This window comes from Notothenia rossii, assembly GCF_949606895.1.
Source record: "Notothenia rossii genome assembly, chromosome: 1".
In the NCBI taxonomy this organism is placed as follows: Eukaryota; Metazoa; Chordata; class Actinopteri; order Perciformes; family Nototheniidae; genus Notothenia; species Notothenia rossii.
The window spans coordinates 18986156-19005829 of record NC_136912.1 but is presented as its reverse complement, the minus strand read 5'-3'; the positions used below and the strand labels follow the sequence as shown (position 1 = coordinate 19005829).

Genomic DNA, 19674 nt, shown 5'->3' with positions numbered 1-19674 from the left:
TTTGGAGACTTAAATCAAGGTTAGACAGTGACAAGGGTGTCTCAATTTCCAAGTTTCAAGCAAGCAGGAGCTTTTTCCACAAGCGTATGGGCAGAATGACTACTCAGTCATTCAACCCTCACTAGCTGATAGATCGAGACATTACGTTGAGAAAGAGGCTTAAAAAAAGACACTTGAACAATCTAAATGAATTATGGATAAGGCAGTGGCTAGAAAGAGAGGCTGAAATATGTTGAGAAATATTTCAAAAAAGTTTCTTTCTCCCCCCTCCAGTGTAAATCCTATTAAAATGAAAGAATAGCACAGGGGGATTAGCTGACCCCAACCATTCTGTCGGCAGTTTTTCTCCCTGATAAAATATAGAAACTCTCAGAATCACTCCTATAATTGACATCCCACATAGATGTTTAAGTCATGAACCAAGTGTTGACAGGCGCTTCAGCATTGTGAAGTCCTTCTCTTTTAAACACAAGTCACAACAGAAAAAAACGTTATGATTTATTTTCCAGCATGAAACATGTTCCCCCTTTCCTGCAACTGTTAACCTCTTTGAGAAACGCTTCAAAAGAATGGCTGCTCACAAACAAAAACCTGTAGGTCGTCTCTTTCAAGAAGCCGCGCACCCCCTCTCTGTCAGGAAGAATTTGTGGCATCTCAGAAATGTCACTTGCAGTTAATAAATTGGGTTGCTGTCCGAGCACTGGGCAGCTGGGGTGGGGGTTACGCTGCTTTGATGTCACCTTTATGAGATGGAGAGATGGAGGAGCTGAGCAGGAGAGGGTGTGGAAGAGCAGAGGGTGGCTGAAGAGCTTCACAACAGAACTGGGATGGGACACAAACACCAGGGGAGAACAGGAAATGGTGTATTGTAGTCACTGTTTGACTTAATCAGTCGCCTTTATTTAGTTTAATCAACTCTCCACAGCCTCATCATGGACATTTGGAGGAAATCATTTCATACAGAGTTGTGGTGTCTCTCATGTGAAACACTTAAATCTGATATCACAAAGTCAGAAAGAAGGCTTAATCTATCCCAAATGTCCAAAAATATGTGTTTAGTGAAAACCTGGCTGTAGTTGGTCTGTGGGTTATCAGTCAAATAGTAGCTCTACTGATAATATAGCCCGTAGTATCTCGGAAATAAAGTTTGTTCGCATGTTCTACATTTTGAATGAGTTTAAGACTTGTTTTTAAATCTGATCAAGGCTAAGCTTCATGTGTAAAATATGACTGCTTCTGAACCCTCTCAACAACCAAACCCATTGAGGTAAACAAAGTTATTTAATTGCCTATTTAACCTGAAATATTCATAGAAAGTTAGCATTTTATGTGTGTCACTGTTTTTCTGTAACAGTAGTGTTATAGTTATTCAACTTTTTGCAGTTTTAATGTAGTGCTATAACATCTCTTCATAGTTCTATAGTCACTGTTAAGGACACTCTGTCAGTACATGTTCCTCCATCTGTCATAGTTTTTGTAAGAAGAAGCAGCATCAATGTGTTATTTATACATAAACAAAACACATTGATGTTTTGGACCAAGCAGGTGGATATGATATCAGAGCATAATGTCCTGATGACAGACACATAAAGAGCAAAAACCAGATTAAGATACACCTCTCCCTGCCACTACCCCTGTCAGCTGATTCAGCTTATTTATCTCATTCATCAACGTTTAAACATGAGGCAAAATCGCAAAGAGTTATCAAACTCACTCTTTTTCTGTCCCTGCCAATAAAAGCCCTTTCTCGATTTACCGCATCCACTGACCACATTTCAAATGCAGTTGGCTCCAGGGCTAGGGGATTTTTTTTATCTCTTTCTCCCTTCACAGATGACCCTCTCGGGGCAGAAAGGCCGACCGCTATCGACATTTAAAATGGAATAATGCATACATAATGCGTTGGCACTGGTGTTGCATTGGCAAACCTTGTGTCCCACTACTGTCCATAGGGGGAGACGGATGAGGTTTGAAATGAACTCGCTCTAAATCCCACTCATGGAGGGCCTGAGGCAAAATGTAGCTGCGCTCCATGTGTTCACTCGGTGAACACTGGGAAATATATAACACTCTCTGATAACACTAAACTTGGGTCGGTAGGTTTTTTATTATCAAGATAGTATAACCAACCTTCTCATATTTTGAAACTGTTAAGGCCTAAAGGTTTAATATAATGCATGTGTGATTCTTCCCCATGTTATTTGTGTGGCTCATAGCTTCTGGACACTGAGATAAAAAAAAGCCTCCTTCCCTTAATACGCTATTCCTCCCTCTTTTCTAACACTTGCTTGAAGATAAAAGCAGCATTATTGTCATGTGAGCCAATGTTTTTATTATATTTCTAAAGAGAACAATGTGTATCGGGAGAAATTAAACATCATTTGAGAAATCACTGTGTACAACAGGTATGATTTCAATGTGGGCTAGGCTGCTTTTGTTAGCAAATGAGGAATGCTGCTGATTCGGTTCCAGTGAGGCGAGAGGGAAACCAAGGGAGTTGAGCGAGCGCCCTTTGGAAGGAGGATTAACATTACTGAGCTGCCTTCTTGTGTGTTCACCGTCCTGTGTTACGTCATGTTACTTGGGCGAAGCTGCTGGACTGGTCACACTGCTTGTATAGCAGGTGTGCTACACAAACAAGTTGTTTGTTCTAATATATACTGCATATTGCTTGTACACTGATTTACTCATTTGTTTGGTACACATGGTTTGTCCACACAATTAATTTAACATACATGGCAAGCTGTGTGAAGCAGCCTCTTTGAGTCTTGATAATGGGAATCAAAATAATATTATCATTTATAGTTTCCTGTTCACCTAACATACTTTTAAACCTGTGTGAGGAAACACCTAACACAGACACATGTCCTGAATCAATAAATATATATAGCAGGATATATCCATACTGTTTCATTATCAGGTTAAGTTAGATTGCAGGTCACAGAGGAATGTGCCTTCAACACACTCAAGGAAACATGTGACTTGACTCAGGTTCCCGGCTCATATTTGTTCTGATCTGTGGGAATCTATGTTTGCTTTTGAAGCAATCGGCCTACCGTAAAACAATAGGCCTACATATCGTCATCCAATCATCTAAGCCACATTTTGTCCCACTGTGTTAACAACCCTAACACACCTCAGTAGGACAAAGATTCACATCCGTCTTCACAAGGAAACAACATATGCAGAAAAACATATTTGTTTTGTTTTGCCCTGATAATCAATAGCGTGAGCTGTGACTAAAATAGTGAAACACAACTTGTTTTAAGGGAACTCATTACAGATGTGTTCATGAGATTTTCAACACACCTCGAGAGAATAAATCCTGACAGGATTAATAATGAGACCAATGAAATGTCACCGAGGCTGTCAAAAATGCAGTTACGACGTACGAGCTGTTCCGCTTACACAAATTGTTAGCAGATTATTTATTTGACAGGCATGGTGTTGTTTAGGTTACCTAAGCAATCACAGACTAATACAATTAACAAACTCATCATGTTTGATTACAAATGTAAAAGCGGCCTAGGAAAAAAACGCAGGTTAAACCACAGAATGAAGTTAAACAACAGTCTCAGATTGGAGACAGTTTGTATGTTGCATCCATGTAGACATTTATTACACAAATAATATTTCAATTTAAGTTTAGTCGATTTAAAAATACAAGATGCGTAAGTAACAAATCTGAAGTCTATGTGTGGGTCAGGAGAAGAGTGAGGATGAACTGCAGGACGAGGTGCTAACCACTAAATGTGAAAACAACAGGGACATTGTTGACACTGTTAAGTTTCTGTCAGCTCAGCATGACCTGTATAATCCTAGATGCCCGTTTCCCAGGCTCCGGTGACAGACAAAGCAGTCAAAGTCACTTTCCCCTCTGGACTGCTCAACTCAGTCACCACTTCATCTAACCGTCTGTCAGTTCTTCTGCCCTGTCAACAGACTTCTATAATCATTCCACTTGTAATGCTTCTGTGTGAGAAACTGAAATTGTCTTTCTCTCTCCTAATTCATCTTACCGTATACAGGTGAATGAACATTGGCAAAACTATTGTTGGCAAAGTGCAAACTCCTTGATGCCTTATATATAATTGTTTAAATGTCACTGAGAGTCCTGGACTTTAATTATTCAAAACCACATTGGAGACTGAATGAATCTCCAAGTTTCAAAGTTTCAAATTAGATCAGCAGTATAAGCGTGAGCACATTGTGCAGCATAACTGGAATCAATTTACGGAGAAGGAGGATGAGAATTTGATTCTAGAAAAGTAGACATTTTCCCTCGTCGTGTGAAAAATCCAGTGATTTTCCTCTTCTGTGCCTCACAGCATAGCGCAGGAAAGCCGGCTTTATGATACCATGATTCACTGGCAGCCTAATGAGAGCCGCGGCCGTAAGCTCTTTATGTGGCATAAAGGCTGCCTCTATTAGCGCTGCTGTCATAGCGGGAGAGCTGGCCATTGGGTGGCAGCGCAGCGACAGTTCAGCTCATAACAGTATTCATTTACTGACAGTGCTGGAGGATCGTCTGCTGGCAGGCAAAACCAGCTGCGCTGCCGCTAAACTCTAGGCCAACACAAGCACACTCAAATAATTTAACATTTAATTACACACTGTACTATAAGTATATAAAGGTTTAACAGCCAGTCTAACTGAAAGGTCAATTAAATCTGAATTACTGCCCCCGCTACTCCTTCACTAGATCAGTTGGACTATAATTACTAAGGGAGCTGAATCTCAATAGGCAGATGATACATTTCAGGATTCAAAACAATATATAATGTGGTCTGTTTACCATATTTCTTGAGAACTTTATACGGCCAAGAGCTGGAATATATAATAGTTGTAATATAATATATAATAGTTGTTATGTTGTAGAATATGTGCAAGCAAAACCAAAATTATTTCAAAGCTGTTTAGCATCAGAGACGTAATGAATAAACTGGAGCAGATTGAGTATATCATTTAAAAATGTTCTCATAGACAATACTTCTTCACCACTGCAGTGCTTACAGTTTCAACTTTCAGCTTCAATAACTAAACTATTGTGTGGACCGAGTGTAACAGGCAGCCAGTAATAGTCCTGTTTAAAAGCATTTGATTGACATAATGGCCAGGAAGAATGAAGGTTAAACAGAGGGAACAAAATAGAAGAACAGGACAAGATTGGATTGCTATATCTGGTTAAGTCTGGTTGTTTTGGTATTATTATATATCTGTTTGTGTCTTTGTTAATTTCTGAGAAATCTCACAAAAGTGCACTTTAGTCGACTCTACACCAATAAATATACTGACCAAAGACAACATTTAACTGGATTTTGGTGCTTGGCTACTCTAGTCATGCTAAAAAGTAATCAGCTCAGACATGATGTGTCTGCCCTTCATTCTCTCTCACCGGTCAGGTCCAGTCCCAGATCATTTCCAAGTGCAAGGTTGCAAAGAGAATGTCCCACATCCGAAACAAAAACACAGACAGAGACAGATGCCTGCCACTTCAACGGTTTCTCCTCTTACATCACACAGGAAAGCGCACACAAAGAATCATTTCAGCTCAAGGCCAGTGAGTTTCAACCCAACTGCAGGTGGAAGAAACACATCGGCACTCTGAGCACTGTAACAATGACACTTTACCTCTCCACAGAGAGCTACATCCAGAGAACTTTTCCATTTACTAAAGAGGACTGGACATTCGTTTTATATTTTGTTAATGGTATTTATTTCACCCTCGTCACTTCCTTGGAACCTCAGCAATACAATCACTGAGTATAAATTCAGTAATTTAACAGCTCTTGAGACATACTTAGGAGAGTATTACATACATGCTCTGTCCTAGGCAATCAGACAGACACCATTATCCACATGTCCCCCAAATCTAGTTGCAATAGCACAAAGTGCCCAGTAGATATGACATGTTCTATAATACAAGCCCTGCCAACACCATTTGAACCAGCTATAGCTAAACTGTATCAATCATCACAGCTGGTTTTTTTCTAGATATGTCCTGTACCCAATTTGGTGAAGTTGCTAAATACTTGCTGAGGGAAATAGCAGAAAGATCTAGATGTTAATTCAATTATAGATTTAAAGTTCAAAAGAACCAGGCCAAAGCATAATGTTCATTGTTATAGTGCCACCATTTGGCCCAATCGCACTACATTCGCCAATGCACTCTCTTGGATCACCACATAGTGTGACGTTTTTTGGATGAACGATTTTTGAGATGTTGACACTCAAACGCACAGACAAAATGTCCTAGCTTTAAAACTTTGATGAGTGAAATAACTTCTTCAAATAAAATTCAAGAAAACAGGGACAAAGCAATTGAGTAGATTAATGATTATCTGCCATCGTGAGCTAGATGACAAGGTCAGCATTATTTTTGAACTGTACCAATCAAACAATGCCCTCAGTGTTACATGCAACATGATCCTGCACCTGAGCTTGGATCATTGTAGCGCTCTGCAGTCTACAAAAACACATGTGACCGAATTTCATGAAACTTGAATGTGCCAGGTGGAGCAGCATTTTTCAGTTTTTGCTGCCCGTGAAATCATTTGTGCAGTGCAGGAAAAAGACAGACTCTAAACTGAGAGTGGAGAAAAAGACTAGCAAGGAAAATCCAACCAAGAAGAATATCAAACATTTCCCTCTTGGTTCCTTCTTGGGCTTTACTGGCTAGAGCTGACCTTCCTCTTTGTAAAGCCCACAAAGAAAAATGCTTGAGGTCACTGTGATGTCTGGGACGGCTCAAGGATTCAGTCAAATTGAGTCTATGACCTGCTTATATTCAATGAGCAGTGAGAGTCTGCACTGACTTGTCTCCAACAGGGAGAAGGTATAAAAACAAGCTAGCAACAGCAGGACCTGCATGATAAGTCACACAATCACATTTAGCATATTCAGCCACATTAAGGCAACAGCGGCAGTGACAAAGACCAGCTCGATGTTGCAGAGCCTGTGGCTGTATGATGAAGTGGACTCACCTTGGCGTTGGCTTTGGTCTTGCTGCTGTTTGTGTTGTTGTTGTTGTTGGGGCTTTCATTGGCATCTTCATGAACTCTGTCCAAAAGCCAGAGGAGGAACTCAAGTGCATCGTGCTGAGAGTTTCCCCGAAACTGAGAGCCGTACTTTGCCACTATGCTCTGAGAAGAGAAGAAACATCATAATTAATACCTTTGGTGATTTCAAGTTATTACATACTGACATCCTTCCTGACAAAATGAGGCCACGATCACAGAAACTCATCATTTGTGAGCCACAGTTGGTTCAGCTTTGAGTACATTTCTTCTCTTATCGTCCTTTAGTGCAGACTCATTCAAGTTCATCTGCCAGACAGTGTTTGGCTAAGATATCATCCTGTAATAAATTCATTCACAATTCCCTTTGGATGTTGCACTTTGGGAAACATTTTTGAAAATTGAAGGCACAGAGCAATTCATTACATGTATAACACTTGCAAAGTTGCATGCAACGAATCAAGCCATCTGCTTAAAACCTTTCAACAATGTTCACTGTAGTTTAATAAAGGGCTGAACATTATTATTATCTTTTTAATTCGATTTATAATTTGGTCTAAGAGTGTCAGAAAAAAGTGGAAAATGCCTGATGTCCTTTAGTACAGCACAAGTTGTTATCATCTAATGTGTTGATCTCTTTGACCAACAGCCCAAGATATATACGTTTATATCATGCATGCCAAAGAGAAAATACAATTCTAATATTCAAGAAGTTAGAACCAACGAATGACAAAAGCAGTGATCTAATGTTACTCGGCAAATAAGTAAAGCTGAGACATTTGTTAGAATTGGTTTTTTAATTGTTTATCTTTGCATACCTTTGTGTGTGCAGGTGTGTGTTCAGAGAAAGAGTGAAAGAGAAATTATACATCTGTGTTTTCTCGAAACCTCAATGTCATTATTAAAATGAATGATACAATTACACAGAAACACAAACCTCATTGCAACTGCTCCGCCAAATTTCACAATGTCAAGCTAATGGCTGCATGGTATAAGAATACCCAGAAACGTCACCAATGTTTAGAGACTGACATTCAGTTTAATATGGTCTTCTTCCTTTGCATAGAACCAAGTCAAACTACTACATAATTTTTTCCTAAAACATTAAGACTATGTTTGGCAGCATAGCACAATAAGACAGTCTTCATAAGCAATTAGTGGTGCCTAATAATATTTAAAGAAAGTGTTCCCCAAACGCTTGCCTACGAAACGATGAATCACAAAGGGAAATCCAAGACAGTTGTTACTAGAAAATAAAAGCCAAATTATGGGGAACGAGTTGTGACTTTATGCGTCAGACAGATAAATTGACATGCAAAACCAACGACAGCATTAATAGTACACCTATGGCTATAATCTCTCTGTTGCTCTCCTTCTCTGTGTGAGACTGACAGGATCTATCCTCTGCTCCAGGCCTCATTATAAACATTATACCTGCAGTATCCCAGTATCTAAATATAAACAGGGGAGGGAGAACCCCCTCTCTACCTGACGGAGACAGCCTGCTAATGAGCTTCATCGCTATGAGGGAGCACTGACAGGCGATGGAGGGTTGACGGACAGATAGAGAGATGGGGCGGCAGAGAAAAAGGGAGGAGAGGGAAGGACGCTGGCTGAGTTTCAACAGAACTGCAAGTGTTGTTTTGTCTCCTTATCAAAAAAGGACGAAACTGACTGGCCGCGGGATGACAAGTGAGAAATAGAAGGCAGCACAGTCTCTCAAAGCTACACACAAAATAGTGCAAGTCAAAACAGTTTCCAAGGTTACAGTGACTCTAGGCACAGAAGTATGATGACATCAAGAGGTTAAGACTTCCTTTCGACGAGGGTAAGACCCCTCCATAAGCCTTATCTGCTGGTTTTGGTGTGTGTACTGTACGTCTGTGAGTTTGCTGAGATCATAATTTCACTCATCTTTTTGATATCTGTTTAAAGTGCCGTCTCTCAGATTGTCTCTGGGGACATGTGCCACAAAGACTCAAAGGAACTTAAGCAGATTTGGCAGGATTGTATTCCCAAGCATCAAGTCATTTTTTATTGAAATCTTGTAAAAGGGAGGGAAAAAAGAAAGAAGACAGTAAGAAATGCGGGGAGACAAAGAAACAAATTGCAGGTTATTCAAAATGTTAAGTTCCTCTGTAAACACTAGCAGTGTTCGAGCTGACCTCAGCAGAGCACTGGTTGCATCTCACTTGTTTGTTAAACAAACATTTCATAGCTCTTCAAAGATAAAGATGGATTCAAGGGTCAACTTAAAGTTAAAGCCTTTTATTGTCATTACACACAGAGTATAACGAGATTCAGAGTGCAAGTCTGTCCCGGTGAGCAAAAAATACAAACACATACATAACACTAAAAAACAAGGCAATAGGACAGACAACATAAACAATCATACGGGGGAATAAATAGTTACAAATTGATATAGAAATAGTAAATAAAGTGCATTAAAAGTGTGCGTATGTGTGAGAATGGTTAGGGTTATTGCATTATGTGTGGTGGTTGAGCAGCCTGACGGCCCAGGGGTGGAAACTGTTTTTGAGTCTGTTTGTCCGTGACTTGAAGCTCCTGTGTCTCCTCCCAGAAGGCAGGAGAGAGAACAGTCTGTGACCTGGGTGAGAGCTGTCCTTTATTATTTTGTTAGCTCTGCTGCGGCAGTGGGAGGTGGAGATGTGTTCCAGAGAGGGAAGGGGGCAGCCGATGGTTTTCTCTGCCATCCTGATTACTCTCTGCAGGGCTTTCTTGTCCGCAGCTGAACATCCTGCATACCCCCTCGAGATGGAGTATGACAGCACGCTCTCGATGGTCGCCCGGTAGAATGACACCAGCAGCTTCTTGTTCAGTCGGTTTATCCGAAGCACCCTCAGGAAGTGTAGTCGCTGCTGGGCCTTAACTTGAGGTAGGATACAGTTTTTTGTAAGAAATATTGATCAGTCTACTCTAGACCAAGGATCTTACTCAACCCACCTACCCCTGATAGAGCTGATCAGACAACCTGCGCCCTGAAAAATTAAACCAGTGCAGAAGTTCTTTAAACTTGCATTCTTCCTAATAGCCAGGTTGGGTTGTAAATACGTTTATGAGAAAATGACCTTACTTCTCACTTGATTCAATACGTCAGTGAACAAGTGAGTTCCTTGTCTCAATAGCTAGTTGTAAGTCTTCTTCAATACAGCATGATTTCCATTTTCTTAATTTTCTGAAGTTAATTGTAACATGTTTGTATTTTTGTATGTTCTGTACTTTGTTAAACCCTTTTCCCCCTTTGTCACTTCTGGTTGCAACAGAACATGTCATAAACATATTTAGGACAAGTCTAACAAAGGTACAAATGATTCAAGAGTTCAGCATTGGTTGCCTGGCAATGTCTTTTGTGTATTTTCTGTCTTTGCACAAATCAAGGACTACCAGCTTTTCTCAAAACAAAAAAAAGCTACAAAAACAAGAAAGCCTACAAGAGAGATAAAAGAGAGATAGCCATAAAGTTGTTGTTCTCCGCAGCGGGGGTCATGACCTCTCCGCGGTCAGCAGAGGCTGCACTCTGGCAACAGTCCCTGCTTCCAACACCCAGATGTCTGTTTTGATGTCCCGGCCTGCTACCTTTGCTTCACCTCACACCATTACCCCCTCATGCCCTCACCACATCCATCTTCCTCCTCTGTAAACAATGACGGATCAGAGTGCTGGCTAGACAGGAATGTACTTTAAACATACATCAGACAAATGTCCCCTACTCTCTCTCCCTAAAAGAAACATTTACAACACCTATCCTCATCATGGTCGAGCCTGCCAAACAGACCTTGATAGATTTCTGGCTGACGGACAGTGAATGTTACCGATTCATTAAGATAAGGCTTAACATTAAGAAGACCACACTTCTTTACCACACACACATGTGCACTAACCACCACCATACAGGCTGGAATGAGGCTGGATAGAATCAGTCATTACTGGCTGCTCCATTTGCTGTTTCATTTTTCAGCGGCCTGGTGTTGTTGGCTCACCTCTGGACGCAGGACAGTCATCACTTACAGCCTCGACTTTTACCACTCTCTCTTCCATCATGCTGTGTTCCATCTTTCCTTTTTCTTCCTTATACACACAACAACACACACACAAACTTTGTTTTCTCCTTAATTTCTATTATGCCTCTTCTCTATCCTCTCTATCATATTCGAACCAATCCCTCCTCTAATCAGTCCCAGATGAGATTGGGCCAACATACACACACACACACACACACACACACACACACACACACACACACACACACACACACACACACACACACACACACACACACACACACACACACACACACACACACACACACACACACACACACACACACACACACACACACACACACACACACACACACACACACACACACACACACACACACACACACACACACACACACACACACACACACACACACACACACACACACACACACACACACACACACACACACACACACACACACAGAAATGGGCCTCTCTTTGCAGCATAACACCTGTCCTTTCCTGCCTCTTCCTCCAGCCATCATTTGAAATCTACTCGGCTACTGCTGCAAGTAAAATTCCAAAGTTGTCAACAACTAAACTGATTAAATTGGCAACTATTTTGATAATGGATTATCAATGAGTAATTTCTAAGGAAGACATTTCCAAATTATTGATCACAGCTTCTTAAATATGGATTCTTTTCTGATTTGTTCTCTAAGAGTAAAGTTAATATTTTTTTTTATTTTATTTAACCAGATAAAAGCATTGACATAAAATCTAAATTTCGCAATGCTGACCTGGCCAAGAAGGCAGCAACGTTACACATAACACATACATATAAAATAAAGAGAACATAACTAAGAAAACAAAAGACGAAAAAGCAGTCACTACATTGTGCACATTAGGACAGTAAGAAAGGTAAACTACTTATTACTGCAATAGCAGCTGGTGGTAAGGACTTCAGACAACTTCAATTTAAAACATGCTATTGAGAAAAGTGCCGTCAGTTTGAGGCCTGATTGAAGGTCATTCCAAGACCAAGGACCATAATAAAAAAGACTCCTTTCTCCAGCCTCAATCCGCACGGCAGGAACCTGGAACCGTATCCAGGCACTGGATCCGAGGTTGTAAGAGTCACAAACTGAAGCAAATCTGGCACATATGTACAGTGGAAGCTTACCTAAAATGGCTTTATACATTAATAAAAACCAATGCTGCATCCTACGCATAGTAAGTGAGGACCATCCAGTTAGGCTATACAGTTTGGAATGATGAGTCCTATAGGGTGCATTTGATATATAACGCAGTGCAGCATGGTAGAGTGGGTCAAGTTTGGCCAAAACAGTGGGACAGGCAAATCTATAAATGGTATCACCGTAGTCCAGCTGGGACAGGAATAAGCCAGAGACCAACCTTTTACGGGATGAAGTTGAAAAACAATATTTAAGTCTTTAAAGGAAGCCAAGAGTGAATTTCAATTTCTTTGTTAGAACTTCAATATGGTGTTTGAAGTTCAGATTACTGTCCAACCAAAAGCCAAGATATTTTTAGGTATCGACAAACTCAACAGAGACGCCATCAAGGGTGTCAACAGAGACGCCATCAAGGGTGTCAATGGAGGGGCAAGAGGACGCTGACTTGGAAGTAAAAAGCATTGCTTTGGTTTTCTTACTGTTCAAAAGCAGTTTGGAACCAAGAAGTGCATGCTGCAGCGTGATAAAATCTGATTTTAAATTGGAAACGGCCGTATCCAGAGAAGGAGCACATGAGTATACAATAGTGTCATCAGCATACATATGATAGGTAGAAAATTGCATCTGATTACAAATATTGTTTACATATAATAAAAAGAGCAAAGGCCCCAAAATAGAGCCCTGTGGAACTCCTTCTCCAAGGTGACAGGGTCGGAGACAGTGCTACCCAACCTGACGCATTGAGTATGGTCGGTTAGATAACTCTGAAACCAGCAAATGGCATTATGACCGAAACGAGACATCAACATAACATTAGACATAATGTGGTGATCTACAGTGTCAAATGCTTTGGCTCGGTCAATAAACAATGCAACACAAACAGATTTGTTATACAAAGCAGCCTTAATATCGTCTAAGACTTTCAGACTGGCAGTCACAGTACTGTGCTTTGATCTGAGTCCAGATTGCATAGGGTTAAGGATGTTGTGTGAATTTAAAAAAGGTTTTAGCTGAGTAGAAACTAGGGACTCAAGAATCTTTGATAACACAGAAAGATTTGAGATAGGACGATAGTTATTCAACTCCGTGGGATAACCAGCTTTCAAGAGGGGCGATACCAGAGCTTGCTTCCACACAGCTGGCAGTGTGTGAGTGGACAGGGAGAGATTACAAATATCAGTTACTAGTTGTGCTATAATCTGAGCTGCAATTTTTAAAAAGAACTGCACTGCAAAGAATATATTTGAGATAAGGTCAAAACATCACATTTGAACATGTGTTATTGGGCTTTGGGAAGCAATGATCAAAGTGTTTCACTAAAAAGCAAATCAATAATTGAGAAAATAATATAGATTAATTATTAATGTAATAATGATAGGTTGCAGGCCTCAACTATACTTCCTGTGTCTTATTAGGCCTCATTGGATTCACCTCTAGACCAAAAGAGAACAGGCAGGTATTTTTAAAGTAACTCTAAATGGAGACAGACGTATATTTCCTCCGCTGTGCTAAGAAGCATTCGATAAAGGTGCCAGTGAGTCAAGACTGAACAAAGCCTTCTTGTCTGCAGAAGTCCTCGGCATGGGATTTACAGGCGATCAGAAAGAAATAAGGAGGGATGAGATGCGATGGAAATAATCGCCTCTGAATGGTTTACAGCCCAGGAAAAGGCTCCCTGGGCTCTGCTGAAACTGAGAGATTGATACTCTGAGGATTCACAGCCGATGCTGTAAATATGTGAGCCCAACTGAGAGTCTGCAAGCTGTATCTGTCATGCCATCAAGGGCCGTATGAATGTATGCCATTTTCATATGCTCCCCTATCACTGAGATAAAGTATGAAAGTCATGCTCAACTCCATGATTCGGTGATCGCAGTATCATATCTCATTATACTAAAGATTGATTTATTCCCATGGCTTCCTACACCGTGTGCGTCTTTCAAGCTTGGTACATAAATCATGGGAGGGATAATAAACCTGGAGTAAAATGGTCTCATATTATAGTGCTTACACAGATACAGCGCAGACACATTTCTCCTTGTGTTCTTTTATTGCCTTTTGTCGTCACAGCGGTGTAGGTATAATGGAGTGAGGCTCACTGAGTCGTGGGAAAGCATGCTGCTCCCAAACAGCATATGGTGGCTCTGTTACAGTACTTGTAAGTCGTCTATCTTGAGATGAGGTGTTTGAAGCGTTACCACTTCCCTACTTACTTTAACAGCTAAGACATGGATCCCCCTGTATATCAGTGGTGAAACGTGAAAACCCCTGATTATTATATGTTCCTAAAAACCGCATATAAAATATTCTAGCCGCACACTGCTAAAAACTCCCAAAAAAGTGTCCCCATCTGTTTCCCTGAAAGACTGCCACTAACAAACTAAAATGAGAGGCTGCCCCGCTGTGCCTGCTCAGCACAGTCCAGGTGGTGCATATATCCTCACAGCAATGTATGTGTCTCTTTCCATAAACAATGTATACACCTTCAGCACTAAGAATACGAACAAGAGTGGTCTTTGAAGAGACGCAGCAGAGACAAGAAAAGACAAACAAACCATCAGTCTCGCTGTCCTGCCTCTCTGTCACACACTGCTTGCACTCCCAGAACAAACAAGACTGCTTAAAACACCAGGCCTCATCTCCACGGCTGAGCTCCTCTGGCTTCACGGAGCAGCATCCTGTCAAGCGTAAAAAAGATGAACCCTGGCTCCTATGCTACAACTTCTCAAAGTAGTTACAGTGTTGTTAAATCCTTTAAGTCAGGAGTGTAATGCTCGAGTCACTTTGTCGTCCAGTTAAATTGATGTAGACTACTTTTGGAGTGTCCGAAAAAGGACACTTCATGTCTCCAGATTTCATTAACATCAAATGTGAAGCAAGAAAGTTTTGGCAAAGTTTGAACTATTTAGGTTTAAATACAGCACATCCATGATTCATATCAGTCGGACTCAAAGTGTATGACTTATAGGAATCTAATGAGTGTGTGCAGCTTCTACCAATCTTCTAATAATGACTCCCATGAGAAGCTTCTTTTCTCTCATCATTCACTCTGTCCAGTGAGGAATCAATGAACATGTCTGAGGTTTAAAGACTCACTTTTTTATAAAATGCCACAACCATCACCTAACCATTCTAGTCAATCACACAATTCAACTTTTTACACTCTGAAATGGATTGTAATTTTGGACAAAGACCGACTTTACATGGTTCATAAATAACAATCTAAATGTTTTCAGCTGAGCAAAACAGTGGCATTTTGGGTTATGACAGCCAGCCAAGAAATGAAAACAAAACTATCTCCAACTTTTTTCCACAGAGTGCCTCCAGCATTTAAATGTTGACTTAACTCCCTGCTAATAAGCCTAAGGTCTTTCTTCAGTTTATATAATGGTATTTGTCATGAGAAGCTCATGACTCCTAATCATCGCAACACAGATCCCAATACAAAAGAAGTTGTAAAACTTTCTGCAAAACTTTCTTTTTGCAGGCCAGTGCATCTCTTTAAGTGTGAACAGATTTGTTAATGACCATCAGTTGTCAAAGTTGCCTGTCCCTTTTTCTAAGTAGAGCCTAAAGTGGTCTTATGACAGTCACAGGAGGGGCGATATAGTTTTGTTTACCAGTGATGTCTCTCCCTCCCACTTTCTCTGTCTGTCTCCCTCTGAGTGCACACCAATGGAGGCTTCTCAGCGGGGGGCATTCTGCTTTCCAGGCTGGAAGCACTCGCTACAGTAAACATCCTCTCTTCTGCTTCACCCTGGGATGAGCAGACACACAAATCCCTGTGTCCATGCGATGGGGCGAGTCAAGAAAAAGGGTAGTGACGTACATTCTCTTTTTTGCAGACCAATATGATGAGAAGTAATAGAGCAAAGAAGAGAATAGAGCGACTAAAGAGAAGCGCATTCAGACATTAGGTTCAAGGGCTAATATACCGTGTTTCCTTCCAGCAGGTGGCCTACTCAGGGACTTTTATCAAGCACCATTTTTAACCAATAATATTCCAGGCCTAGAGGAATCAATCTCGTCCTGTAGCCACTTCAAAGAGGTCAAGTTTTGAATATACTGTAATACCTACTTTTTACATTCATTAATGACCAACAAATATAAAGTTATATGGAGGCCTAAGTCGTTGGAGTTTAAAATAAGCTCTTTCAATTGCACACGTGCAGACACTGAGCCTTTAAGATCCATAACACCATGCCTCCTTACTTTTATCAGATAAAAACAGCAGCTTCTTCTTTGTTAATACCTTTCCCTTACAGCTTTTTATTAAAACTGCACTCTCTCCAGTACACATTATTCATTTATCACTAACCTGTGGTTAATAAAAAAGTAACTGTCATGAATATCAATCTTTTCCATTATAAATCTCACTAATTTATCCCTATGTGTGTTTTTGTGCACATATTTCCCTACAACTTCCCCCAGGCTGTCTGTTGATGCAACAGAGCAGTCATCACTCAGGAAGCAAATACTGGTTGAGTGTCGTCTGAGGCCAGAAGGGAACCCGGAAGCCCTGGCTCACAACAGCCATAAGCGACTGCAACAGAAAGAAAGCCCTCTGTGTGTACGTGCTATCCACTTGTTGATCTATTCTCTGGTTATATCTCATTATATTTTGTCAAGTGATGTTGCAACTCCTATGACATGCATTTAAAAGTGTATGCAAGTATAAGACAGGAATGCTTAAGTCCCTGCACTCCACATGACAGACGGGGAATGCAGACGAACCTCATGAAGTGTTGGATTGTAGGGCAGGTGAGTCAAGAGGAGACTTTGCAGCCGGTGTGTAATCAGTAACTACATTGCATGCACACACACACACAACTACCACTATAGGTCAACAATAGTCAAATGTAGAAACTAAGAGGCAAAGTGGCGACACAACCCCTTTGTCTCTTTACTTCACGGAAATGGGACATGCCCTTTGACCCACAGTCAATCACCCGACGTGTTCTTTTAAACATGTGTGTTACCAATATAGTCTGTGATATGTATACTACTTACAAATCCTACAAAACCCTCTTGACATATTCCCATTGTGCTGTTGGGCTGGCTTCACAGGACAGAGGATTTGTCTGTCTGTGAGGGAAGTTTGGGTATTATCTGGGGGGCTTCCATGTGGGAAGAATGCATATACGTAATCCTACCTGAAGATAATGACATCTCTTGATTGCTGGGGTAGCTCTCAGTGGGGCCCTGGGACACAAATATCCGGTCTATCTTCATTCATTCTTCATTCTCTGTGTATGACTTCTCCAAGTACTCATTGAGTGCCCTACACACAGCAGACAACTCAAGTCAATTTAATTATATTTTGCCCAGAGACCCAGAAAACCATCAGCACTCCTGAGATGTGAAACTACCTTGCTGCAGGTTTGCTGCGTGTCAATTAGTTTGTGATGATTTGATTTAAAATGCCTTAAGGCCCTTTGATGTTGGTTTTATTGTGCTGTAAGGGCACATTCACAGACAAATGTCCTGTTAATAAAATAGTCACAAAGCAATTGAAACACAGTGGTTTAACTTGGGGGCCCATGAAGGCATGCTTTGGTCAGAGAGAAAGGTGGCTATTATTCACTTTGTTGAAAACATTGCAGCTATATTTCAATTGTAAATAGGCTATGTTATAAAGAGATAAGTTGTCTATGAACTATTTCCTCAATGGCATACGGGAATCAAGCATTTTTTCCACTGAGATGATTGGAATTAAGACATAACTAAGAGTAAGACACACACTACTAATAACAACACAAAGCATTAACATCAACAGCATGCTATATCACCCAGTGCATTCCCGGTCCTCACCTTGAACTCCACTGACAGCTGAGGTGTGTACTCCAGGGTCCACAAGCCTCGGACCAGCGTCGCCAGCTGCTCGGTCACCTCTCCCCTGGCGGGAAGCGGCTCCTCGCCCCTCACGTCCCCGTTCACCCTCCTCTGGTACAAATCCAACTTATACTGCTCCAGCCCGAGGTACTCGGCCAGCAGGTCCGTGTTGTTGAGGCACTGAACCACGGCGTTCATGAAACAGGTGTTTCCATGGTTCTTCAGCCCCAGCACGCCGGGGGTCTTGTCGCCGAAGCACCACGACAGCCTGTCTTTCACCGAGCCGTGAGTGGAGGACACCGTGGAACTCTTCTTCACGGTTCCCTCCCTGGAGGTCTGCCCACTGTCGTCTCTGAAACCCCCAGAAGCGGTTCGCCCGAACCCGCCGTCGTCCTCCTCCGCGTCCGGCGTTTCCGCGTCGCCAAAGTGCGCAAAAGTGCCCAAAGTTTTAAGAATCCTTCCCATGAAATTCCCAAAAGATCGCAGCGATTTCCTCCTAGCAAATCTTCCGGTTTTATATTTCTTCTCCTTTCGCTTTGTCGTCTTGGGTTTCATAGCTTTTCTTACCTTGTTTTCCTTGCGGGTATCCATGGCTCTAGTACTTAGAAGGACAGAGAATGAAACAGATTGTGGAGTCGCACCTGTCTGCAAGCCGGTCTGTCTACCCCTCCTCCTCTTCCTCTTCTCTCCTCAAACCTTACCGCTGAGGTGGCTCACACTCGGTGCCCGTAAAGCACATGGTCACTGATATGAATCCCCTGACAACCCGGTAATTCCATGCACTAGGTGTTCACCAGCCTGCGCGTGTTTGTAGGTGACACTCTCTCTCTCTCTCTCTCTCTCTCTCTCTCTCTCTCTCTCTCTCTCTCTCTCTCTCTCTCTCTCTCTCTCTCTCTCTCTCTCTCTCTCTCTCTCTCTCTCTCTCTCTCTCTCCAGGAACTACAGAGATGAGACTTGTTCCTCCCTGCACTGCACAGGTTCTCACACACTTCCTCATCTCAGCGCAGGATCGTACGCTGGCAGTCTACTCTCTCTCTCCCCACCACTATTCCTCCCTCCCTCCTGTCCTGTCAAAGGGATTTAACAATGAACATGTTTCTATTTGGAGAATCACGTATAATGCCCGCCCCTTAGACATTAATTAAAATGTCCTGAAATACACTTATCAATAGAAAATGTTCAAACAATGAGCAGGAAATCATTTTTCGTACAGCTTCAAATTGTTCCTGGAATGGCAAAAAGTATAAAACTCAACATGTCTTGGTTGTTGCACAAGGAACAGGGAAGTTGATTTATTTAATTATGATGTTAAGCACTGCTCTTAAACTGCCCCCTGTAGGAGCCATTACAACATCACCTGGTTTAACCTCTTCAGAAGGTTTGAAGAAATCTTTGGCATTAGTTGAATGGAATGCACTAAAGGTGCCTCTATAAGCACAGACACCTAAATAACACTCAGTTCTTAATAAGAACAAGAGCCACAGATTCATCGAGATATATTTGTAGTTGTTTTGCATCTTTGGTCACTTGTGTGTCCAGGTTTTGTAGACTTTGTTGTCTGTTGGTGGTCTTTTTACAGGTCTTTGGTTATTTTATGTATTTGGGTAATTCTACAGATCTTTGTGG

General features: G+C 41.4%; 1 protein-coding gene across 1 annotated transcript in view; it reads right to left on the bottom strand.

Moving 5' to 3' along the window:
• The window catches only part of usp43a (ubiquitin specific peptidase 43a), a 113052-nt gene extending 93979 nt beyond the window's left edge, over positions 1-19073 (bottom strand). The window contains exons 1-2 of the mRNA XM_079656909.1: positions 18028-19073; positions 6984-7142 (exon numbers count right to left, since the gene is read on the bottom strand). Coding sequence (XP_079513035.1) covers positions 6984-7142; positions 18028-18639 — 771 coding nt within the window. The 5' untranslated portion in view covers positions 18640-19073. The remainder of the gene's footprint in view (positions 1-6983; positions 7143-18027) is intronic.
• Positions 19074-19674: the final 601 nt, after the last annotated feature.